The sequence below is a fragment of the Mastigoproctus giganteus genome, chromosome 11 (genome assembly GCF_048544385.1).
Source record: "Mastigoproctus giganteus isolate SK-2022 chromosome 11, ASM4854438v1, whole genome shotgun sequence".
In the NCBI taxonomy this organism is placed as follows: domain Eukaryota; kingdom Metazoa; phylum Arthropoda; class Arachnida; order Uropygi; family Thelyphonidae; genus Mastigoproctus; species Mastigoproctus giganteus.
Genome location: NC_143585.1, coordinates 80,860,656 through 80,887,723, shown reverse-complemented (window position 1 = coordinate 80,887,723; position 27,068 = coordinate 80,860,656). Strand labels below are relative to the sequence as shown.

The following is a 27,068-nucleotide window of genomic DNA, read 5'->3' as shown; positions in this document are numbered from 1 at the left end:
TAAGCTGAGAGTAGGAGTGTGTTACAGGCCTAATGACTCTGATGAGTATAATGAAAAACTGTACAGAGAAATAGTGTGCCAGTAAATTGGATTTGATCTGATTATCAGCAGTGATTCTTCATGCATTAAGAATCTACAGATAAAGGAACCACTTGGTGGCAGGGATCACTGTGTACTGATGTCAGATTTACTTAAAGATGTAACTACCATCAGTGGTAAAGGGAAGGGTTTTTGCTTTCGTAAAGGTGACTACCGTGGTCTCAGACATTTTTTTAAATTCTGTACCAACTGATGATGTTACCAACAGCAAATTCTAAATGGGAAGCATTAAAGGAATTAATCTTGGAGGCTACTAGGCTTTTCATACCGAATAAGGAATAGTGTTCAAGGTTTAGCCCTAAATTGATGTCAGATGGTCTAGTGAGACTTGTGGCAGAGAAGAAAAATGCATATAAATTATCAGGAGACACAGATGCCTATGGTTGATATAAAGCAGTCTTTAATCAAGTCACAAAGGACATTAGACAAGCAAAGCCAGATTACAAGAAATCTTTGGCAGAGGATGCAAAGAAAAACAGCAAAGACTTCTTTAATTATGTAAATTCTAGAAGGAAGGAGATGAATCAGGTTGTTCCACTTGACATCAATGATTCGATTGTTGATGCACCTGCTGAGGTAGCTAACAAACTGAATGAGTATTTTGCATCTTCATTCACACATTAGTTATTAAGGGAGGTGAATGCCATAAGTTTATCAAACTCTGGCAGGGAGCCAAATGATTTTGTAATAACTAAAAACCAACTGGAGGAGAAATTGTTGAAATTGAACATAAGAAAGGCACCTGGCATGGGTGGGATCCATTCAGTTATAAAGGAAGTATGCAAACCCTTAGCCATAATCATGAAAGCTTCCTTGGACTCAGGAGATGTCCCCAAGGTTTTGGTATGGTTATTGGTATTGGTATGGTTATTTCTGGCGCAAGGGCTACTTAGGCCATACTGCGCCTGTAAACGAGATGAGGATTTCACGGTGTCTGTAAAAACAGTTAGAAACAATTATACAGATTTATTCGTTTTAAGAAGTGGAAAAATTCCGGGAGATTTGCATCATTACCTATGAGCTGTTGGAGTGTCAAAGGTTGTTGAAGATTACTGAAAGAAGCTTTTCGGGCATCAGTGTATAAGGTACATTCAATGAGTATGTGCTTTATTGTGAGAACAGAGTTGCAGTGCATACACTGCGGAGGATCGTTTCCTGTAAGAAGAAAAATATGGGTGAGCTGACTGTGCCCGATCCGGGCTCTAGCCAGGATCACTTCTTCCTTTCTGTTTACACAAAAACTGGAAACCCATAACTGTGGTTCAGGTTTTATTTCACGGAGCTTGTTATTCAGTTGAGATTGCCATAGAAATGTCCATTGTTCCTTACATGTATTTCTTATATGGGATCTGTAGTCCATATATGGAACATAGTAATCTGGCGATGCTATGTTGGATGAATGTTTGGCTGCATAGTCTGCTTTTTCATTCCCTGATATCCCAGTGTGACCTGGGATCCAGCAAAAGATGACAACTTGTTGGTGATCATGGATATGCATCAGTTGGGATTTTATAGATTTTATTAAGGGATGCGTTGTTGAGGAGGAATTTTGCAAGGCTAAGATTGAACTCTGTGAGTCACTATATATTACACTTTTTTGGATGGACAGTTGGAGAATGTTTTCTAAGGCAAGCTTGATAGCACATAATTCAGCTGTATAACTGCCGCATTCGGTGGGAAGTGAATCAGAGATAGTGTTAAAGGGAAAGACAGCTGCAGCACCGACTTTACTACCAGACTTTGATCCATCAGTGTATACTTGCGTAAAATTTGGGTAATTTTGTGTGTGAGCAGCATGCAGTTGCTGCATATTGGTATTTGCAAGCAAATGTTTTCCCCAGTTTAAGAAATAGCTGTCACAGGATGCTTTAATAAAAGACCATGGAGGATCTGAACTGTTCAGATCATGGAGGATTTTGTCCAGATGTATTTTCCAAGTTTGTGATAATTCCTGTCATCTGATGCCAGCAGGTCGAACTGCTCTAGGTTTATTTCTGTAGTACATTGGGAACTGTGGATTGTTAAGTATTGGCCAATTGGGGTGAGAAGGCAGACTTTGAATTTTGGCTGCATAGTTCAGAAGTAACATCTTTCTCCTGAGACTGAGTGGAGGTTCATGGGATTCGATATAAAGACTTTGCATTGGCGATGTTCTATAAGTGCCTACAGCAATTCTGAGGGCAGAATGTTGAATAGGGGCAAGACGTGCTAGCACGCTTTCCCTAGCAGAATCATACACCGGGGCGCCATAATCAAGGCGAGATCTGATTAGGGCTCTGTACAAGTGAAGTAAGGTGTGACGATCTGCACCCCATGATGTAGAAGAGATATTCTTAATAAGTTCATTTTTTTCTGGCAAGCAGTCCTTAGATGTGTGATATATTCTAAGAAGTTCAGTTTCTTATCAAAAATTAAACCAAGGAGACGAATGCTATTCACCACTGTGATGGAATGATTTGTTAGTTGTACCTCTGGATCTGGATGCATCTTTCGTTTATTACAAAAGTAAATGACTCTAGATTTCTGATAGGATAATCGGTAACCATTGTGTGTCATCCATAGCTCAATGTTATTTATAGATGTTTGTAGCTGCCTTTCGATAAAGCTCATGTTTTGCGAGCTGCAAGAGACAGTCAAATCATCAGCATAGAGGTAAGAGTTTACAGCTTTTGGAATATTTTTTGTCATCTGATTTATTCTAATTGCAAATAAGGTTGCACTGAGTACAGAGCTCTGCGGGACTCCTTCTTCTTGTATGTATGTTTGCGAAAGTACTTGCCCATAGCGGACTTGAAAGGTCCTGTGTTGTAGGAAATTCTGTATGAAATACGGTAAGTTCCAGGGAATGAAGATCTCTCAGGATACCAAACCGCCAAATGGTGTCAAAGGCCTTTTCTATGTCTAGACATACCATTACTAGATGTTTGTTTTGGATAAACGCATTCCTGATGTCTGTTTCTGCTTTGATCATGAGATCTAGAGATGATCGGTGTTTTCGGAAACCAAATTGATTATCAGAGATAATATTTTGGGAATCAAGATACCACGTTAGTCGACGGTGTATCATTTTTTTCTATGGTTTTACTTAGGCAGCTTGTGAGCGAGGGTCTGTAATTGTTCGGAATAGAATGGTCTTTCCCTGGTTTGGGTATCGCCAGTACAAAAGCATGACGCCAGAAGCTGGGGAAGGAATGCTCCATAAATATGCGATTGTAGAAGGTCAGTAGCGAAGATAATGATTTATTGCCTAGACGTAACATTATGTAGTATATTCCATCCGGGCCAGCAGCACTGTTCTTAGTGGTGGATAAAGCTTCTTGAAGTTCTACCAAAGTAAGTGGTGTATTGTATTGGAAAGAGGATGTAGTTCTAAATTTCGGATGGGATTTTTCTGCTAAAGCTTTAATCTTTTGAAATGATGGATCGTATGCCGTAGAGTCAAACAACTGTGAAAATACCATCCCTAGAGCATTTGCAATCTCTGCAGGAGTAGATAGCTCCTGTCCATTCACAGTGAAAAGTGGGGACGACAAAGGGGGAAATTTACCATTTAATTGTCTTATTTTCCTCCAAATAATTCTTACATCAGTATTTTTATTAATTGTAGTTGTGAATCGAACCCAAGAGTCTCTTTTTGCTTTCTTTCTAATATGACGGGCTTTAGCTCTAATTTTCTTGTAATTTATAAGGTTAGTGGTGGTAGGATGTTTGAGGAATAAATTCCATGCACGGTTTTTTTCTTTTTTTATATTCTTACAGTCCTCGTTCCACCAATAATTTCTGTTTCTACGAGTGCTTGACTTTGACTGTGGGATGGCAGTGGATGCAGCTGCTAGAATCTGTTTTGTAATATGGTCGGCAACTGTGTCAATCGGATGAGATTTGATGATCTGATTGTCAAAGGATACGTTAGTGGTATACTTTGCCCAGTCTGCCTTGGAAAATTTCCATTTTGTGTGAGTTTCTGAAGGTATGCAGTGTGACATTTCAATTTTACATATTATAGGGTAGTGATCACTGTTGAGTGGATCATCCAGAGCTGTCCACTGGATACTAGGAAAAAGGATTGGAGAGCAGAGAGATCTATTGAAGAGACTGTTCCTGTTGGGAGGTGGAGGTAAGTTGGTGAACCAGTATTTAATATGGTTAAATTTCGTCTTTCAATAAGCATTTCAATGATTTTTCCACGTCCATCTGTATTGGAAGAACCCCACAATGGATGGTGTCCATTGAAGTCACCCAATAAGCAGAAAGGGGTTGACAACTGCTGAATGAGATCTTCAAGTTCATGTATGGTACAAGGGCGACTGGGTGGCAGGTAGATTGATGCAAGTGTTAGGGTAACACCACTTCAACAGTGGTTTGCAACTGAATGCGTTTGCAGGGTACTCTTCCATCTATAAGTATCGCTATCCCTCTGTGAGCATTATTAGTAGCAGGTCTGTCTTGCCGAAAGAGAGTGTAATTTTTTATCGAAGTAGACACCTGAGGTGTTAAATATGTCTCTTGTAAACAGATATAACGTTTATATCTTTTATATAAAGTTTATAACGTTTATATAACGTTTATGGTTTATAACGTTTAATTATCTCGTGGATGTCGTCGATATTGCTGCGAAAGCCTCTACAGTTCCATTGGATGATGTTTTTCATTGTTTGGATTTAAATGAAGAAGCTGTGTCTGTCTGTTTTTTGGAAATCTGTTTCTGTCGGTCAATTTTTATTTTGTCTCTCTTTGAAAATATTGGTCTGGCCTCTATTACATCTTCTGGATGAATTTCCAGAATGGTTTCCGTTTCTTCATGAGAGCAAGTCTCATTTGTGTCCACGAAGAAAGGTTCAGCATGCTGCTTGTTACCGGGATCAGAGTTTTCTGTTTGAGTAGATCTTACAGGAGTTGTAAGAGTAACAGGAGGTATCGTGACTGGTGTGTTATTAGATCTATTAGAAGTCTGTTGCTTTGAGGACTGAGGTACAGTAGAGAGTAAAGTTCGAGCCCATTCAGAAATAGAGATGCTTGGCAGGATTGATGTATCTGTTTGAACTGATATTGAGTGAAATTTTTGAGCAGCGTCGGCATATGTACGTTTTGGCATCGGTATTAGTTGCTGTAATTGTTTTCTGGCTTCAGAAAATGAGACTTTCTTTTCTATCTTGTATTTTTGGATTTTCTTCTCATATTTCCACCGATCGCATGTTTTTGAGAAAACTGGGTGATTGCCTTTACTTCGCAGTCCTCACTTTGCCTTTAGGGCAAAGTGAGGACTGCGATTTACAATCGGCTTGGGCATGTTCCTTCAATCCACAGTTAGGGCATACTGCATCACTTCTACAGACAGTTTGGGAATGTCCAAATTTTTGACATTTATAACACCTTAGCGGGTTTGGGATATACGGGCGAATGTGGCAGTTCAAATACCCGGCTTTTACTGATGATGGTAGGTTGGGTGAGCTAAATGTCAGTATGATACTGCGAGTTGGAATAAGTTCGCCATCTTTCTTAATCATAATTCTCTTCGCTTGTATGACCTTCTGATCCTGCAATTCGTTGACAATTTCCTCTTCTGAGACATTCATTAGGTCCCATTCTGAGATAACACCCTTGGAGGTATTGAGTGTTGCGTGTGGGCTTGTTGTGAGCTTGAGAAGGTACTCTGAATGTTTAGAGCTTGTAGTCTCAACCAACAGATCACCAGATTTGAGACGGCGCACCATTTTGGGGGAACCTGCTACATTTTCCAGACACTTTTGTATGAGGAATGGCGATAGATTGTCTAGGGCCTGGTTCCCTAAGGAATGCAGGATCAGGAAACTCGGATGTTCTATTAGGGAATCATCCATCTTCAGTCTCTTTCGGTTGGTTTTGTCATCATTAGGTTGATGCAAATCTTTTGAATTTGGATTTGCTGTCTGAATCGGGGGAAAGTTTTCAAAGTCCATGTTTTGCTCCTTTTGGCCCTGGGGGTTTGCTTTACCACCCAGGTTTCCGGCCCCGCCACGGGGAGGCAGGAGCAGTGCCACAAGGTGACCAAGTGGCTGAGTTAGGAAGTTAGTATTAATATAAAAAGAAACAGATAGGTGGTTTTCCTTCCTAGGCCTTTGCCTACTTCTTGTAGTGCGAAAGAGCTACTTTGATCGAGAAATCCAGAAAAACGGTTGTTGAAACAAAAAATAGAATCTATTCGCTGAAAATCTCTTTAGAAAAAACGCTTTTACAGACGCACTAGAATCGCTTGGCCATGGAACGCATGGCACCCGGGGCCTGTCCCCAAGGATTGGAGATGTGCAAATGTCTCCAATTCACAAAGGAGGATCAAAGGGTGACACGAGTAATTACAGACCTATCAGTTTAACTTCTGTTCCAGGGAAATTAATGGAGGCACTGGTTAAGGAAGTAATGCAGAATCATATAGAAAAAACTACAGTCAGACACAGCATTGGTTTGTTAAGGGTAAGTCTTGGCTGCATGAGTAGCTCATGATGTCTTGTCAACGACAGGAATTTTGCTAGCAAGGATAAGGAGGTAATTGTCCCCTTGTATAAGGCAATGGTCAGGCCATACCTTGAGTACTGTATACAGGTCTAGAGGTCTCATTTTAGGAAAGATGTAGAGCTGCTGGAACCAGTACATAAAAAGGGCAGCGAGATTGGTGTGGAACAAAGGGTTGCCGTTACCAAGATAGGCTTAAGTTCGAAAATTGCAGCTTCTGGAGACTACGCACCTGTGAGGTGATCTAACTGAGGTGTAAAAGGCCTTGAATGGTTTGAGCAAGCTCAATGCTGATGGGATTCTTCCTCTTGCTTAGATTATTCACCTGAGGGGGATAAACTGAAACTGAGGAAAGAATAGATGAGTTGAATAGATGTGTTGAATAGATGAGTGGAAATTTGTTTTTAGCCAGTGGGGTGGTTGATAGTTGGAACAAACTTCCAGCCGTAGCCTAGTGGTCAGGCGCACGGGTGCATAAGTACATGTGCCTTGAGTGACCGGGGTTCAAGCCCGTGACTGCTGAATACGGTGCTGTTTCTTGTATTCTGTCTATCTTGTAAACTCCTCTGATCGTTTGGTCGTCCCGGAGTATAAACAGAAAAAAAAAAAAAATCTGTTGTACTGGAGGTCAACAACTTAAATAAGTTCAAGGTAGAACTAGAAAAACATTTGGAGTGAATGGATGGGTGAATATGGGAAGGATTTTTTTTTTTTTTTTGGCTGATGATGCAAGCTGATATAGCATCAGCCGGATCTTGCTTTTTTGCATCATATGCCAATGCTAATGATAATTATTATAACTAAATCCCCTCTTCCCACATGTCTGTTCTCTCATATACATCCAATGAAACACTGTTTAGTGTGACAATGAATTCCAGCAGGCTAGATCTGTTGTGTCATTACAAACACAATAAACAGCATGTAAGTGGCACACAAATGTGCTATGAAATTATTCACAAAATTCCTCTGAAATTGCTAACAAACTAGTATTGACATACCCATGGAGATTGGGACAATTACATATCGAATAAGCAACGGGTTTTGCTCAATTTCAGTTTTTTAATTTATGCTAAATTGCATAAATTAAACCAGGGGCTCACATTTCGTAAGTATGGGCTTGGCACACCCAGGGTCCTGAGCTGGATATCATCATTCTTCTCTTTATTGGTGATTCTCTTCTACTTCTGACTCTTGTTCTCTCTCACACTCACGGGAGTAACTCAGAATTTTTTTTTTTTTTTTTTGGCTGAGCAAAAGCCTCAGGCTTCTTTGCACCATATGGCTAATTATAATAATAATTATAATGATGAAATTATGATTCAAATGTAGTGTCCTTTCTCTGATGCTGGATGGATGGCACTGCCTGCCTTCCTAGTTGTCTCCAGCTAAAATAGTATTTAGAATCTGTTTGTAGACTAAAATGAGATTGATCAATGAACAGAACTGAACCCGATTTGTCAAGGCTCCAAGTCATGTTCATGGCACCAGTTTCGATGAGCTCTGCAGTGGTTTTGGTTATTGAGATACAAACGACTGGCTTCCTTGCATAGAGTCCACTTGAATTGAGCCTTCTTAACACAGCCCGGAAATGTTTTCACCTGTGGCTGCAGCAACCTCAAGAGACAGTTGATGACAGGACATCATAGGGTTCCACCTTGCTGTTAGAGCCAGATAGCAGTCTGTTATGGTTGACTTAGCCCTCGGGCAACCTGAGGGCTTGTCCAGCTATTCTTGTAATGGTTTCTGTCTCCTGAAACTGCTTCCTTAGTGCTGAAATGACACTGCATGACACATTACGCCAACATGCTACCTCTGCCTGCCTTGGTTTCAAGTTGCCCAACGGCCCGCCATCTCAAGGAGTCAGCTAAACGATGATGACTTGCCATCCCAAGTACTGGAGATGTGGCTTTCCCACTGAGCAAGCGAAAAACACAGGAATGAAGTGATATAGTCAAAACCCGTGTTTTTATAGGCATGAATAACTTGCATAATGTGTGACTTTGTAAGGTAGGTAGATTGATTTCTATGGGATACTCGCAATTTGCATGCCAGGATGCCTATTATATCACATTCACCTTCTGCAACACTATTCACAATGAAATATTCATGAAAAACATTTTGTTCTGTTAATTTTGTCAAACAGTGTAATTAGAATCTGTTACACCTTATTCTGGTACTTGCACTACTGAATAGAACTGAAACTATAAAGTTCAAGAAAATACAGTTAATTATTTTTTTGGTATATTCTGAACCTAGGGTTGCTTCTATCACATATTTACAAATTTTATTTTTAAAGTATGCACAAGGGTTGGCAAACTTTGCTGTTACTGCACTTTTCATTCAAATTGTTATATGGCTTTGTGTTCCATGGCTCGCAATATGATTCCAGATATTTCACAGCCAACTAACTATTCTTGTTACAATTAGGTTTAGAAGCATGTCTTAAATTGAGAACCACAACTAATCCTGAACTTGAATAATGATAATTTTGCAATAATTTCAGTTTAATGTTAACAATTACATAAATGAGCTGAAGTTCTTATTTAACTAGTTGGAGAATGTGTTCAAACAGTGTTGATAATTAATGACAATTTTTTAACAGTTAGTGATAATTTTTTTTTTAACAAGGCTCATTGGCATTTTATTTAATATTAATCAAATACTAATAAAAATAATGATGGCAAACTTCCTATAAAAAGACATTAAAAAAAGCTACAACAGTAAAAAAATACAATTATGCAACAATAAAAAGGTTTGTGACAGCTCTATATCTTTCCACTGTATACAAAATCCTTAAATCACTGGCAATCACATAGATAAACAATATATGAGCTGTTAGGTTCAATTCTGGGGTAAAATTGCCCTGAAGTTGTTCTGCTGTATTCCTTTATAAACATATCTTTTGTGGCATAATATAGAGAAAGAAAATATTAAGACTAATTTTAAAATGGATTTAACTATGTTAGTAAAACAAAGAATTAATTTACAATAAAAACAACTTATATTTACAGCTAAATTATATTTAGCTGTAAAACTAACAAGGAAAAAAAAACATGTTTTACAAACTAAATAAAATTTATTTTTTGCACATTTTAAAACTCGCAATCGGGGTGTGTTCAAAGGGTGGTGATGTGCATTCCATAACCTCTCCTACCCAAATGTCAACCTCACCTTCTCGGGGCGAACTGACCCGTTTCCACAGACGAAGCTCTGGCGACCGAGTCACAGCAATATAACTGTCCCATCACATACAGGGGAAATGCAGTACCTGAAGCCTATCTAGAGGTTATAAGGTGGCAGCCCCACCTTACAGCCTCTAGACTTACCCCATGAATGGCCGGTAACCAATCCGTGGGACATTCTAAATACTCGAAATAAGCTCAAGGGAAAAAAACTGGACGGATCTCAAGGATAACAACCTAGGCAATGGATATAGCACTACGATTAAGGACATTAAAGCAGCACTTGGAATGTTAGGGGAATAAATCACAAATTAGATGAACTGACCATGAAAATAGAAATATTGACATAGCAGTCATTACCAACACAAAAAAGAAGAACAAAGGATCCAAAGAAATAGGTAACTTCATAATGATATACTCAGGCGTACCAAGTGAAATGTGGGCATCATCAGGAGTTGCTGTTATAATAAAGAAAGAAAGAAAGAATGGGAAAACAAAATATTAGACTACTCTTGGATATCACCCAGAATACTGAAATAAATTAAGACTAAAAATTCTATATTATACAATAACAATCATTGCATCTATGCACCAGTAGAAGGCAACATTGATGAAAGCGCAGAATTTTACAACGAATTACAACAGATCATAGACCAAACTAACAAAAACGAATACCTCATACTAGCAGGAGATTTTAATGCAAGGGTTGGTGCTCAATCAGTAGATAAATGTATAGGATCAGAAGGCGAACCCGTGGTCAATAATAATGGAAGATGCGTGATAGACTTCTGCATTTTTAATAAACTTAAAATTACAAATACTTTTTTCAGACACAAGAATATCCATAAATTCACATGGGATTTTTACAAAGTCCATAATAGCTTATATTATCATTAATGAAAATTTAAATGACAAAATTAGAGACATAGAATATTCAGAGGCAGTGAAATTGACAGTGATCACTATCAAGTAGAAAGTGCTTTCAAAAAAAAAAATACAAACAAAAACTACTAATAAATTAAAAACACATTTGTTGGAAGATGAAAGCACTAAATTCCTGTATGAAAGTCGATTGAAAGATAAACTCAAATCAGATTAAAATGATAATGATGAGGAAATCTGGTCAAACATGAAAAAATCAATTCTGGGAGCTGCTGAAGAAAGATTTGGATATAAACCTATAAAAAATAAGAACTTGGAATGAAGAATTGAAACAAACATTCAATGAGAAAAAAAAATACCTATAAACTGTTCCTACAAACTAAAATATAAAAAGCTTAGAGCAGAAGCAGAAAACTAACCAGAAAAATCTGATGAGATGACTGGGATAAATTTGTTAGATCTTTAGAATGTGATATCACAGGCCAACAGAGTTTTAAATTTTTTAAGAAATTACAACTAGACACAAATGATCAAATAAAAACCAACTCCATTTCTCAGGCAGAATGGAAGCAACACTATTCCAAACTATGGTATAACCATAGTTTGGAATAGTGTTGAAAGATGAATCTGTAGTAACCGAAGATGAAGAAAATATAACAATGGAAGAACTAGAGTTAATATTACAAAAATCAAAAAAAACCCCAGGCATAGACAATTTGAATGTAGAACTATTTAAATATGGAGGCACTTTACTGAAAAATGCACTACTAAAACTATTTAACATCATATGGCATAAGCAACAGATACCCAAAGATTGGGAAACAGAAATAGTAAACAATTTACACAAAAAAGGCTACAGATATAACCCTGACAATTACAGAGGGGATAATGCTATCAACTGCTTCAAAGCTATACTCTAATATACTAAAGAATAAACTTAATAAATAGAATTAACATTAGTAGAGGCACATGATGCAAGAAAGCAAGCTTATGTAGCATCAGCCAAAAAAAAAAAAAAAAAACCACTCCCATTTCACCCCTCTGTTTGTTCAAAATAATACCTGTCCAGCTGAACCTTAAATTTATTTAGGCTATCAACTTCCACAACAAGGGATGGAAGTCTGTTCCACCAACCAACTACCCGCTGGCTAAAGGCAAATTTCTGCACATCTATCCTACATCTGTCTTTCCTCAATTTGAATTTATGCCCTCTCAGGTTATTATTCTGAGCAAGATGAAGAATCCCATCAGCATAGAGCATGCTCAAACCATTCAAGGCTTTATACACCTCAATCAGATCACCTTGCAGATGCCTAGTTTCCAGACACTGTAATTTGCAAAATTTAAGCCTTTCTTCATAAGAGCAACCCTTTGTTCCATTCACTAATCTTGTTGCCCTTCTCTGTACTCGTTCCAACAGCTCTACATCCGTCTTGAAACGAGGCCTCCAGACCTGTACAGTACTCAAGGTGTGGCCTGACCATTGCCTTATACAAGGGGATAATCACCTCCCTATCCTTGATAGAAAAATTCCTGTATATCATTGACAAGACACCATAAACTACTCTTGCAGACCATCTGCACTGCTCAGAAAACTTCATATCTGCCTGCACAATTACCCCAGGTCCTTTTCATTCTCTACCACTGTCAGCATATTACCACAGGGTTGATACGTTACTCTGGAGTTACTGCTTCCCATATGTAGTACTTTACATTTGTCAATGTTAAACTTCATTTGCCACCTCTCAACCCATCTGCTCAACTTTTCTAGATCCTGTTACAGCAGCGTACTGTCATTAGTGTCATTAACAACCCTGCCCCAACCTTCGTATCGTCGGCAAACTTGGACATTAAGCTTGATATACCATCATCAACATCATTTATAAATACAGAAAACAACAATGGACCCAACACTGAACCCTGAGGGACTCCACTAATAACATTAGTCCATGGTGAGCAGTGACCATTGATTACCACTCTGTCTTCTCCCACTCAACCATCCCTTTATCCATAGCAGCAATTTGCCTCCAATGCTACACTGCTCCAATTTGTTCAGCAGTCTTCCACATGCAACAGTATGAAAAGCCTTTCTAAGATCCAAATATATGATATCAAAGTTATTCCCTGCATCCAGTTCCTTTGTGACCACATCATATATCCAATCAAATTGGTCGGGCAAGACTTTCCCTTAACAAAATCATGCTGTGTCCGAGCTATAACTGAAGTCTTATCTAGATGATCCTGCAGTGTTTCTTTTACCAGTGCCTCCATTAATTTTCCTGGAACAGAAGTTAAACTAACAGGTCTATAATTACTTGTGTTGTCCTTTGATCCTCCTTTGTGAATCAGGGTCACATTTGCACATCTCCAGTCATGGGTACCTTCCCTGAGTTCAAAGATGGGAAGGTACCCATGACTGGAGTAATTATGGCTAAGGGTTTGCTTACTTCCTTTATTATAACTGGATAGATCCCACCCACCCCAGCTGCCCTTTTTATGTTTATTTTCAACAATTTTTCCTCGACTTTCCTCTCAGTTATTACAAAAATCATCTAGCTCACTGCCATAGTTCAATTCACCTCTGTCATTCCCCTCCCTAAATAATTCCTCATGTGTGAATGTAGATGCAAAATACTCATTTAGTTTGTTAGCCACCTGAGCAGGATCATCAACGATTGAACAATCAATATCCAGTGGACCAATCTGATTCATCCCTTTCCTTCTAGAGTTCACATAGGTAAAGAACTCTTTGCTGTTTTTCTTTGCATCCTTTGTCAAAGATTTCTCATAATCTGCCTTTGTCTGCCTAATCTCTCTTGTGACTTGGTTACAGACCAGCTTATATCTATCATAAGCTTCCATGTCACCCATTAATTTATATGTATCCCATGCATTTTTCTTCTCTGCCATATGTCTCATTAGTTCATCTGACATCCATTTAGACCTAAACCTTGAACAATATTTCTTAGTTGGTATGTAAAGTCTAGTAGCTTCCAAGGTTAATTCTTTGAATGCTTTCCATTTTGAATTTGCTTTTGGTAACATCATCAGTTGGTCCCACCGTATAGAATTTAAATACTGTCTCAGACCACCGTAGTTGCCTTTACGAAAGCAAAAACCCTTCCCTTAACTCCTGATGGTAGTTACCTCTTTGAGTAAATCCCACTTCAGCACACTGTGATCACTGCCACCTAGTGGTTCCTTTATCTGCAGATTCTTACTGCATGAAGAATCACTACTGATAATCAGACCAAGAGTATTACTCCCTCTAGTTGCCTCCCAAACATGCTGATTTGGAAAGCAATCATTCAATAAATCCACAAAAGCCTTGCTAGTGTGTGAGTGACCAACCCACAAATTCCAGTCAATATCTGGGAAATTAAAATCCACCATTATAAGACTCTCTGATTTACTGGCCCACTCTATTTCCTTGTACAGTTTCTTATTATACTCAGCAGAGTCATTAGGCCTATAACACACTCCTACTCTCGAATTTGATCTCCAAATGCTTATGTCAAACCAAACTGACTCGACACTGCACTGTCCAGCGATGTCGACTGGCTTCACTTTCTTGGATTTTATGTTTTTCTTTTTTCTTAACTAATAGCATAACCCCTCCTCCCTTCCTATCCTGTCTATCCTTCCTGTACACATTGTACTCCCCAAATTCCAGTTCTGAATTCCTTATATCTGTGTGACACCACATCTCTGATATCCCCAACAATATCTGCCTTTGATGTTTTGAGCAATACCCCAAATTCATCAAATTTTTTACCAAATGCCTAGCATTGGTGTATACGCAAGTATACATGCACCTGTTCCTATTCTTAGCTACCCTAACACAACAGATGTGTTTACTTGTACCGTAATGACTCCCAGCAGTCTCTGAAATACCTTGCATCTTCTTTTCCAGGCTGCTGCTGCTCATTCCAAGAGAAGCAGTGCAAAAATTGCTTTCACCTCTGCCAGTGGCTACTGTTAAATCTATTAGTCCTTGTATTCCCCCCCCCCCAAGCTAGCAGTTTTCTGACCCACCTAATACTGCCTCGATAGCATCAGCAAATATTCATGCACCTTTCTATTTAAGTGTATTCCATCCCTGTAGAAGCAGTCTCTCCTGTTAACAAGTACAGACCAGCCTGAAAAAAATTCCACCTCTTGAGCCTTGCACTATCCTTCCAGGGCCAAATTGATTGACAAGGCTCTCATCATATACTTCCTCCTATCATTTCGGGGCAGAATTGCAGACTCTTTCAAATTCAACCCTAATTCACTGCTTTTTTTCAACAGTGACCTGTACTTGTTAAGTAATTGTAATTCCACCAGTCTTCTACTCTTTATATCATTAGCGCCAACGTGTACAGAAATATCACCTTTTGTGCACTTAAAAGATGATATCCACTCTACAACGTCATCAATCTTTGCCCCTGGCAGACATACCCTGGTCCTTTTCCACCTATCCTTTTTACATACCAAATTCCCCGTTTCCCTGACAATAGAGTCACCAATAACTACTAGTTCCTGTGGGTCTAGCGCATTCTGCCTTGGGGGTTGCCGCTGGTGTTGCGTGATGATCAAGTGCAAGCTCTGGCATTGATGTGGGCAGCTGAGAGCTTGATGGGCCCCTCAATTTAGATCCTTCGAGGGCATCCACCCTGTCCTTCAAGTTCTCATATAGGCCCATAACAACGCTGAGTTGTCGCCTGATTTCCTTACACTCCTTACATCGCGCGCACACAAAGACATCCCCCATGGCAATATCATGTCCCGTACCCAATTGCTCCACAAACATGCAAGCAGTGCATTTTAAAAGCCTGTGATTCAGAGGGGCAACTGCCTCCCTCAGTTCTTCCCTGAGCCACAGCACTCCGAATAGCCTGAGCCTTTTGCTTTGCTGCTCTGGTCTGAGTCATGATTTCGATTTAATTTCAATAATATTTCAATTTCAGTACAAAATTATAACTCTAAACTTGTATCCCAACACAATTATAACGCTATATATATATATATATATATATATATATATATATATATATATATATATATATATATATATATTTTTCAGTATCGAATATTATCTACAAGTTCCGTTTATATAACTTCCGTATCAAGTTATGTATTAATTAATACATAATTAAACATAATTAATTATGTTTAAATATGTTTCCTCACTGTATGTTTATTTTCTCACTGTATGATGCATTTATACCAAGTTATGATCTTGTTTTGACATCTCATATAAATGTATGATGAGACCTTGTTTATTTAATATAAATGGGACTGAAACTGCCAAAATAACAGAAATCCATTTTTTATTTTTCCGTTTTTTTTTTTTGCTATTTTTATATATGAATTTGGAGTCATTTATTAACTGTACAGTATTTATGACCATGCAAGAATTGCAATAAAAAGTACTTATTAAACAAAACACAATACAGTAGCATGAGTAAAATGTAATGTAGAGTATGCACTAAACTAATAAACTTGTAATTTTATTCTTTCTTATGGAATTTATAAAATTGTTAAAGGCCTACATACACCAGTTTTAAGTTGTTTTTTTAATTATGCACAAAGAATATTGGATTTTACACTTCCCGAAAAAACTGTTTCAAAATATTAAGTTGGTCACTGTTGAGGTTTAAGCAGATTCATAACTCCTTTGACTGTGTGGTCATCCCAAGAGATAAACAGAAAATTTATTCAGTTGTTTTTTTATTTTAATTAATCATGGCATCTGAAAATCAGAACTCATGAATAATATTTGCATTTGTTGGATAAACTTCTGACAAAAAAATATATATATTCAATATTGTTTTTGTTGCCAAATAAGCAGTGGCTGACAGTAAACATGACTCATCAACCCACACAATATCACATAAACAAAAATCTCAGCCCAGTCCTATTTACAGGTGCAAAATCCCTCATTTATAGTTTAGTCATGTATTTGTTTTATAGTTTGAACTTTATCAACTATGTCTTTTTTTTTTTGCCTTGGCTAGCCAGCTCAGTTAGCAAAGACTTTGATCAACAGAAGCTCAGTTAATCAAATTCTGAATGGATTTATCTCAGTGGCCAGTTATGCTAATGGACTATACAAACCAAAAGACTCTATACCTGGTATGTCGATTGCAACTGTACGATATCCCATGGCAGCCAGGAGGCTGATTGTACCTAAATCTAACCAAGTTTTTGATGAAAATGCAGCTCCATGAAGCAGCAGCAGTGTTACATATGGAATAAGTTCACCCTGAGGTGGAATAGCTTCTCTATAAAACACTCTGACATCTTGAGGTACCATGAATGGGGAGTTCTGAAATAAATTGAATTGAAAACATAGATATAATGATTTTAAAATTTATGTAACAATGAAAAACATCACATGTAAAGCACTAACTATCCCATAAGTAAAGTACTATTAAAGATAAATATTAACTTTTTTTTTTTAAATAGCTGCCCAATCTAGCCTAACCCTGCAGTCATGGTGCCCCTAATTGCTACAAACCTGGCATAAATTTTATTTTTAATTTCTGGAAAATGTTTATGGGTTTTTTAATTCTGCTTGGAGTATGCTAATATTTCATCTTTTGTTAATGGATTGCAATACGTAGTGTATGCATTTCTTTAAACCTTTTATTGAAAAAAATAAATAAATATATATATATATATTAATTGTGTTGAAAATTAAAAAAAATTATAGACAAAATATATTTTTTGAAGCCATTAACTTCTTCCATTTTCCAGATTAAAAAACTTTAAATGTGTGAAATACATGCACATATATTTCAACTTATTACATGAATAAAAAAATTTTTAAAATATGTACATATTAGATACCACTATTCACTTCCATTTTCAAAATTTTTCAAATTTTATTTCAAATTTGACATGTCATATAGTGCACAAAATTTAAACATTACTCATGTTGCTAACTCTCTCAAGTGATTATTGCTTTCTGTATTTGTGTATTTATTATTCAAAAATAATAATGAATATTTCAAGTGAATCTTTCAAGAAGTAGTTAACAACACAGTTTATTAGAAACCATTAATAATCATTAGATTATTCAAGAGACTTTTATAACTTGAACTAGATACAAACACATAATTCTAAGCTTTGTAGCATCAATAGGACTCAGTTTCCGACACTAGCATTACTGAGTTAAAAGCAGAACAAAAGTGATGGGCTGTATCTGCTAGGTGCACTCATATTATAACACTGTAAAAATGATAAATAAAAATTCAAAAACTATAACAAGTAAATATTTGTCTACATTTAGGAAGGTATGGAAAACTGATTTTTATCTTCAGCTAACAATTAATGTGGCTTGTTATTTTCAAGTTACACCTCATAGGTGTAGCACCAACACTGCAGAGTTAACAATGAATTAGATAATTATAATAAAAAAAAGTGTGTGTGTGTGTGTGTGCGCGCATGCTACTACAACAATACAAATTGTAGTAAAAACGAGGAATATAAAAATTCATCCTATCCAATTTTGACCAAATATTTGTTGATAACATAAAAATAATATTCTTACATTCCTATGGCACATAAAATGAACAAATATACACAGCTTTAAATCTGAAATTTTAATCTTAATAGGCAGAGAAACTTATGAACAGAATAATATTTTAAAATCTTATCCAACACTTATAATGACTTATGACCAAATATTTCTTCATAGCAAAAAAATATACAGTCAAATTTCATTAATACAAATTTCAAGGGACCTAAAATTTCATGTTTTGTAATAACAAGGTCCCCCAAAAGTGTCAAAATTTTATCTTTTTTTTTGTTTTCTTTTTTGGTACATACTGTATATCTAATAATAATATCCAAAATAAATTAATTTAAATTAATAAAATAAAATAATAAAAATAAATAAAAAAAGCCTTGTCTAACAATCCAGTAATAGGAATTAGACATTTTTTAAAGATTTTATTTTATTTGTAAGATAAACTAAGAAAACAGCAATTAACAGAAATGAAAATATTGTATATATTTTGTTATATAAAATATTTTAGTATCACAGTAAAAAGAATTACAAACTTAATATAAGAGGAGACTGAAATAATAAATTAATCTAATTTAAAGAAAGAATCCAATGTTGTTTGCACAATGTTACTGCAGGCCAACACATTCTCTATTATGTTCAATGCATTTTTGGTATCTTTTTTAGATGGCAGTGTGTGTGCTTCACTTTTGCTGGTAACAAAAATATTTTGTTTGATGCTCAGCAGCTCTTCTGGTGTTGGCATTGCAGTGGTAGCAACTTCATCATCATCCATCTTCACGAACTCTTCAAACTCGCAAACAAAATCAATATGCTCCTTCAAAATTCCTCAATGTAGTAGTAGTAGTGGTGGCATGTGATGCAAGAAAGCAAGTGTATGAGCTTATGCAGCATCAGCCAAAAAAAAAAAAAAAAAAACACACCATTCCCTCCAAATGCCTGTCCAGTTCCTCCTTAAATTTATTCAACCTATCAACTTCCACAACGACAGATGGAAGTTTGTTCCAGCAATTAACCACCCGCTGGCTAAAGGCAAATTTCTGCACATCTATTCTACATCTGTCCTTTCTTAATTTGAATTTATGCCCCCTTAGGTTCGTAATCTGACCAAGTGGAAGGATCCCATCAGAATTCAGCGTGCTCAACCCATTCAAGGCCTTATACACCTCAATCAGATCACCGCGCAGGTGCCTAGTCTCCAGCCACTGCAATTTGCAGAACTTAAGCCTCTCTTGATAAGAGGATCCCTTCATTCCCCTCACCAATCTTGTTGCCCTTCTCTGTACACGCTCAAGTAAATCTACATCCTTCCTAAAATGAGGCCTCCAGACCTGTACGCAGTACTCAAGGCATGGCCTGACCATTGCCTTATACAGAGGGATAATCACCTCCTTTTCCCTGCTAGCAAAATTCCTATATATCATTGACAAAACCCCATGACCTGCCCTGGCAGCCTGTCTGCATTGCTCAGAAAACTTCATATCTGCCTGCACAATTACTCCCAGGTCTTTTTCATTTTCTACCACCTTAAGTGTAATACCACACAGTTGGTACGTTTCTCTGGGGTTACTTCTACCCATATGCAGTACTTTGCATTTGTCAAGGTTAAACTTCAGTTGCCACTTCTTAGCCCATCTACCCAAATTATCCAGATCCTGTTGCAGTAGCACACTGTCATTACTGTCATTAACAACCCTGCCAACCTTTGTATCATCTGCAAACTTCGACATTAAGCCTGATATACCTTCATCAATATCATTGATAAATATACAAAACAACAGTGCACCGAACCCTGTGGGACCTCACTAATAACATTAGTCCAAGAAGAGCAGCACCCATTGATTACCACCCTCTGTCTTCTCCCACTTAACTATCCTTTTATCCATTGTAGCAACTTACTCAATACCATTCTGCTCCAATTTGTACAATAGTCTTCCATGCGCAACAGTGTCAAAAGCTTTCCTGAAATCCAAATATATGATATCAAAATTATTTTTTGCATCCAGTTCCTTTGTAACCACATCATAATATCCTATCAAATTTGTCAGACAAGACTTTTCCTTAACAAACCCATGCTGTGTCTGAATTATTGCTGCAGTCTTGTCTAGATGATCCTGCAATGCATCTTTAACCAGTGACTCCATTATTTTACCAGGAACAGAAGTTAAACTAACTGGTCTGTAATTACTCGTTTCACCCTTCGATCCCCCTTTGTGAATTGGGGATACATTCACAGACACAAGTTCCAAAAAAACACAGACACAAGTTCCATTTAAAGACACAAGTTCCAAAAAAGACATCAGCTCAGATAAAATGGCACAAAAAATAGATTGCTGTATACGGTAGCAAAATGACTCTTTGAACTGGAGTAACAATTACAACTGATCTTAATTCTGTGGAGAGCGAGGGAGTGCATGTAAACAACTTAACAAAACTGTTTATTCTTTTGTTAATTTAACAACTCATCCTTCAGAAAGATGTTTTTCAGAGTGCAACCACAACAAAACTGCTTTTGTTTACACAAAACTAAATTTCTAATAAGTCAGAGCCATCCTTGGAAGCAGGGAGTCGGGTGGCAGAAGCAATAATCGGACAGCTCTGCCAAGATTTGTATTAAACATACAAAATGACAATATTTATTTCTCGTGGGGTGAAAAAGAACTTTGTAATAGACATTAACCGAATTTTGTAATAAACGAATATATTTACATAGAAAAGCCTATCCTTTTTCAGGGGAATGGTATGTGCTTCATACAAATGAGTACTTTGTATAAAACGAGTTTGTATTAACGAGATTTTACTGTATATTTTTTTAGGCACATCAGTGACTTAGGACATATTGTGCCTTATATATTATGTCTGTAAATTGCATGTGTTCTATGGTTAATTTTTTGTCTGTTTGCTGGATGAAAATCCTGAGTTTCTGGGAGAAAAAACCATGCTACCCTCATCTGAGACCAACTAACTCAGTCACAAAGGGCCCATGAAAAAGAGCCCATAAAAATCCTCACATTGATGGGATTCAAACTCTGGTCTTTTCCACCTGGTGTGGGGAGGACAGCGATTCTACTAACTGTGCTACCCATAAGGGCTAAAAATATAATAATATCCTTACATCTATGTGAGAAAATGGAAAAACTTGAATAGCTTTGAAATTGATTTTATTTTAACTTAATTTTAACTTTGATTTTAACTTTATTTTAACTTTGATTTTAACTTAACAAGTGGGGAACTTAGGGTTGGCAATTTTTTTTTTTTATTTATTATTATTTTTTTTTTATGGAGAATTCAAAAAATTGGGATGGTCATGGACCAGAAAAGCCATCACAATAATTTTTGACAGTATTTTTTTAATGTATTAGTAAGACAATCATTATTCAAAGGAAACCAAGTAATTATTCTAAAACCCTATGACTTACTCCCCAGGAGAACAGCCCAACTATAATGTCAGTTATTTCTATATTTTTTTTCCCAGTTTATTTTTAATATGCTGCTATAGTTAGCATAACAATATTCTACTTCTACTGCACTGTATTTAAACCCAATATCCTTTTATTAAAATAACAAACAAACTAATCTTGGGGTGGAGGGGAATCCTTCAAGGTGTTCTGCTCTTATGACTATTCTAATTCAAAAATTAATGCATATATAACTCTGAACCAGTATGAATGAACGTTAGAGATTCTGCATTCTCACAGTATCCATGTCATGCATATTGTACTCTTGATAATGATACGAAAAAGCGACTGTCCTATTTTGGGGAAGATTTTTCAAGTTTCTGTGCACATGTTATTTTCCGATGTGTGCCATCAGACGTCTTTTCCATACCTGTATTATTATCAGCACTGGGATCTCACTCCATGTGCATGACACTTTTACAGACAATCTGGTAATAATGTGCAGATAATGAAATATTTTACTTTTAACCAAGGTATTGAATATAATGTTCTGTTTTTCAGATGTGTATATCTTTTACAAAAAGGAATTTGATGATGGAAGATTGTTCTTCAATGGTGAAATTTGTAATGATTTGGCAGTCTCAAAAACCTTTCTTGTTCACTGTCAATGGCAACTAAACAGTTAAATGACAAAAATTCAAATTATTATTTTAAGGGCACTAGAGTTTGTCACCCATATCTGTAATGTTTAGTCGTCTGTAGAAGTGCATATTCGTGGACCAATATGCACATTGTACAGACTAAAACACACTGAAATAACTCATGGGGAAAGTCCCCTATTCCCTAAAACCTGAGAATGACTAACTACAGCTTTAATTGAAGAGAGCTTTAGAAATTCCTTTAATCATTGACCAAAATCAAACCTAGACTTCTCCATATGGGTGGCAGACAGCTATATATAACATAGTGACCAAAAGGACATGCTATGGACAACATGGGACTTGTATTGACTATTCCTAAGGTCGACTGTAGGGATTACCCTACAATCGACCAACGATATCTGTGTTGTAGCTTCTCTGCATAGCCAACAGTGTTTGTGTGCTTAGACCTGTGTTGTATAACTGGCCTCTCAGCCAGCGAGAAATTTACTTGTTAGCTCCTGTCCCATACCACATGGAAGTGGGCCATCCACTCTATTTACTGAATCTCTGTATTGGGCTGTTTTCTGGGAAGAAATTCCTAATTAAAAAAAAAAAAAGTGATGGAAAGAGGGGAAGTATAGTTTGGGTTAGATTAGAGGTTGAGACAGAGAAAGCAAACTCTAGGAATGGGCAGAGAATTGGAGACCATTAGTAGCTCCTGCATGTGTTGTTTGACATTTGTATGCTGTGAAACAGCTTCTATTTGTCAGTCTCATTTAGAATAAACTACTCTGTACAGCTATCAGCTGTTTAAGTCCACCTATGCTACATAACAGCCATTACTAGACAGATATTAACACGATGCGTAAAGGTAATGTACCCCCCAGAAAGCTGAGGTTAGGCAGGTCCTCACCATTAGGACATATCACGTTTGGGTAGACTGGATTTCCCCCAACTCTCGATAGATACAGACTGGCCATGGTCACTTTTCATCCTTCCTTCCTTCCATGACAGCCTAGTCAACACATTATTACCATCTGCCAGTCATTTTAAGAGATCTGTGTTTGATTCCCATTGACAACTGGAATAAGGTTCTCCCTGCAAGTTCTTCCATATTTTTCAGCCCACACAAAATAAATTGGCCTATAAACAAAAACTTGTACATAATACACTTAAGTTATGAGTGCATGCTTGGGGATTGTTAATAATATTTTATTTTTATTTTTTATTCTTCTTCAGTCCATTAAACACTTTAATCAGATCTCCTCACAGGTGCCTAGTTTCAAAATACTGCAATTTTCAGAACTAAAGTCTAAACTTTTCTCTTCACCCATTCCAGCAGATCCACATCTTTCCTAAAATTGAAACTTCCAAACTTGTATGTAGTAATCAAGATATGGTCTATAGAATAATCATCTCCTTAACCCTGCTGAAAAATTTCTTGAGTGCAGTACACCCAACTGATATGTTATTCTCGGATTATTGCTATCCAAATGCAGCAATAATCCGAGTTATTCTCGGATTATTGCTATCCAAATTTAACTTGAGTGCAGTACACCCAACTGATATGTTATTCTCGGATTATTGCTATCCAAATGCAGTTAATTGAGGACATTACAGAGGGTACAGGTGTAAATGCAGTTTTTCATAGTGCCATAGCTTAGATTAGCCAATCTGGCATTATTTGAGCTGTGGCCAGTTAACATGAAAGTGGTATAACCATCTGGTATAAACTACTGTAAAGCCTTAAAAATTGACATGTGGTATGAATTTCCTGATTATGCTGCCCTTGGTTTTCTGATCCCAATTCATTTTCCTCTGTGTTACATCCATTAAATAGATGAGACTCAGTTTTTTTTTTTTTTTTTATGAAAACCCCAAACACGAAAGGTATCAAAACCTATAGTACTTAGTACCATGCATGGGTTGAAGGAGAAGTATGGGGAGAGGGGGATGCCGGAAACTTTGCTCTAGAGACTAAACATGGGTTTCACCACTTCAAGCCTCCAATAAGCAAAGTGGTGGTATTTCACCGGTTGATGAAAGTCATCTACCACCTGATGGTAGTTGAGTCCCTGGAAAATGACCAGAAAATCAAATGGAAGCCTTTAAGCCGATGGCTGCCGCAAAGGGACAGATGCAGTTTTGCATGTGCGAGTCATTATCAGTAGTATTTGGCATTGGTTTGTAGTTAGTTGGTCCTTGACTTTTACTTGAATTGTTTTTTTTTTTTTTTTTTTTTTTTTTTTTTGTAGCCATATGATGGCTGCATAGCTAACAATGTAATTAGAAACACGAATTTGTAAAAGAGGGCAAGAACTTTGTCTTTATTTGCCCAGTTTTTCCATGTTATCCTAATTACCACATATGTTGGGTGTGGTATAAATGTGAGTTTGCAGTTCAAAGTAACACCCAGACATTTTACTGTAGTGATATGCGGCATGGAACAAATCCCAAGCTTGATTACTGGTGGTACAGTGAGATTTCCTTTCATATATATTATTTTTGTTTTTGCAGAAGATGCAGTAGCTTGGGCACATCACAAGCTATTGTATCTTAAGCACTGTCTGGGTAATTTTTTCCCAGCTGATGTCTAGAGTATCTAGTAATCACAAATATACGAGGTCATTTGTATATGCAGTCACAGAGGCATTCTTAAAATTTTTAGTCAGCCAATCTGTGAGACCTAAGCGGTACGTCACAAAACTAACAAGACTGGTTTTATAAAATGCGAAGGCAGCACTGTGCATGCATACCACATATCAGCATGTAGGTTGACCCCCCCCACACACAACGAGAGCAATAGCATCTTGTTGTGTTTGGTGTGTGGAGTAATCACGAAGTAACCAACCATGTGTTTGTTGACTGTGTTATGAAAAATGGAGTGGAAGAATATCAAGCAATATTACACATCAAATTTTGCGTCAAACTCAATGTAAATGCGGTGAAAACATATATACGTTAAAAAGAGCCTATGGAAATTAAGCTTTATCCCAAGCCTAACTTTTCCAATGCCACAAGCTATTTTTGGAAGGACATAAAGCCAATGAAGGCAAACCAAGTACAGGGAGACCTGTCTCGGCAAACAACAGGGGAGAATATGGAGAGTGTGTTTGACAGACAGTTGACCATAAAATCAATGGCAGATGAGCTGAATATAAGTTACCAAGCCATCCATGACATTTTAACAGAGCATTTGGACATGTGCAAAAATAGTGTAAAAATTCTCACTGTAGAATAGAAGCTAAACCAGAACATTTGCCTCGACCTTCTTTATCATGTTGAAACTGAGCCAGAGTTCCTTCAACAAGTGAAAACAACAACATTAGTAAGCAACAGGTGGGAAATATGTATTTGAGTACACTGATTGGACAGAAATCATGGGATACCTACCTAGTAATGGGTAGACCCACCTTTCACCCAGATAAGGGTAGTCACACAGAAAAGCATTGAGCCCACTAGTTCATAAAAGCGTTCCACAGGTATTTCCATCCAGACTTGCTGCACCGCTGTCCACAATTCCATTGCATTCCTGGGTGGAGAATCCAAAGCTTGAATGGACCTTTCCACAGCATCCCAAAGATGCAGGGTTCATGTCCCGTGAACCGGGAGGCCATTCCATGGTGGTAAAATCTGTGGAATGCTCTTCGAACCATGTTCTAGTCACCACGGCTCTGTGGGGAGGTGCATTGTCCTACTGGAAGAGTCCATTGTCCTGTGGGTGCACGATGACCATGAAGGAATGCAGATGGTCTGCAAGGATGGAAACATAACCTGGATCGTTCAGAGATGCATCTAGATGTACCAGAGGTTGCAACATGTGCCAGTTGAACATGCCCTAGACCATTACCAACCGTCCACCTGCCTGAACAGTTCCTTGTTGACATGATGGGTGCATAGCTTTGTGCGGTTTCCACCAGATTCCACACGCTCCCGTCCCCTTGAAATAACTGGAAATGGGGCTCATCGGACCAGGAGACCCATCTCCAATCATCCAAGGTCCAGTGCCAATGTTCTTTCGCCCAGTTGAGGCATACAATCCTGTGTTGTGGTGCTAGCAATGGGAATCTGGTGGTTCGGCATCCCCATAACCTACTGCAGCTAATGATTGCCTGATGGTCTTGGTGGAGACGTTTCTGGCACCTCCTTCATTGAAGTTTGCAGTGATTTGTACCACTGTCGCACTGTAGTTGGATGAAACAATGCGAGACACATTGATGGCCAAATTCATCTGCCACCCTTCTCTGCCCACAGAGCTGCCCATGATGAGATGTTATTCCGGAAATGGCGTATTCCCGATACACTCTTGATACTGTCAAATGGGGATAGTGCAATTTCTGTACCATCTCCGCGATAGAGTGACCCATGCGTCAGGGATCCACTATCATCTCTCTTTCAAAGTCAGTTGACTTGCAATGTTTATCCATACTGACATCGAAATTACCATCTACATGAATGCAGTGATGAAGTGTACCTATATACCTGCCAAGTGGTGGGTTCATCCACTAGCAAGAGTGGTGAGAGTGTTGCGTTGCCCAGGAACCAGGTATGCCATGAATTCTGTTCTTTCAGTATATGATCCAGAAAAAAAAAAAAAAAAAAAAGGCAGAGTGCAAAAAAGCATGCTGTATATTCACCACGCCCAAAGAAAGTATGAATGAGCAAATCCAGAATCAAATTGATGTTCATCTGTTTATTTGATCAGTGTGGAATTGCGCACAAAGGGGTTTGTGCCTCGAGGTGAAACTGTCAACCAAACTTTTTTTATGTAGAAATTGTTGAATAGCTAAGGAAAAGGGTTCTGTACAAAAAGGCAAAAAACTGGAATTTGCATCATAACAATGAGCGATGCTTGTTATAGAGT

The 27,068-nt window shown here is 37.5% G+C and overlaps 1 protein-coding gene across 1 annotated transcript in view; it reads right to left on the bottom strand.

Annotated features, from left to right (window-relative positions):
• Positions 1-27,068, bottom strand: part of LOC150078189 (putative protein-lysine deacylase ABHD14B) — a 68,827-nt gene that overhangs the window by 17,440 nt on the left and 24,319 nt on the right. Inside the window, exon 3 of the mRNA XM_090384280.1 lies at positions 16,767-16,962. Within this exon, the coding sequence (XP_090240406.1) occupies positions 16,767-16,962 (196 nt within the window). The remainder of the gene's footprint in view (positions 1-16,766; positions 16,963-27,068) is intronic.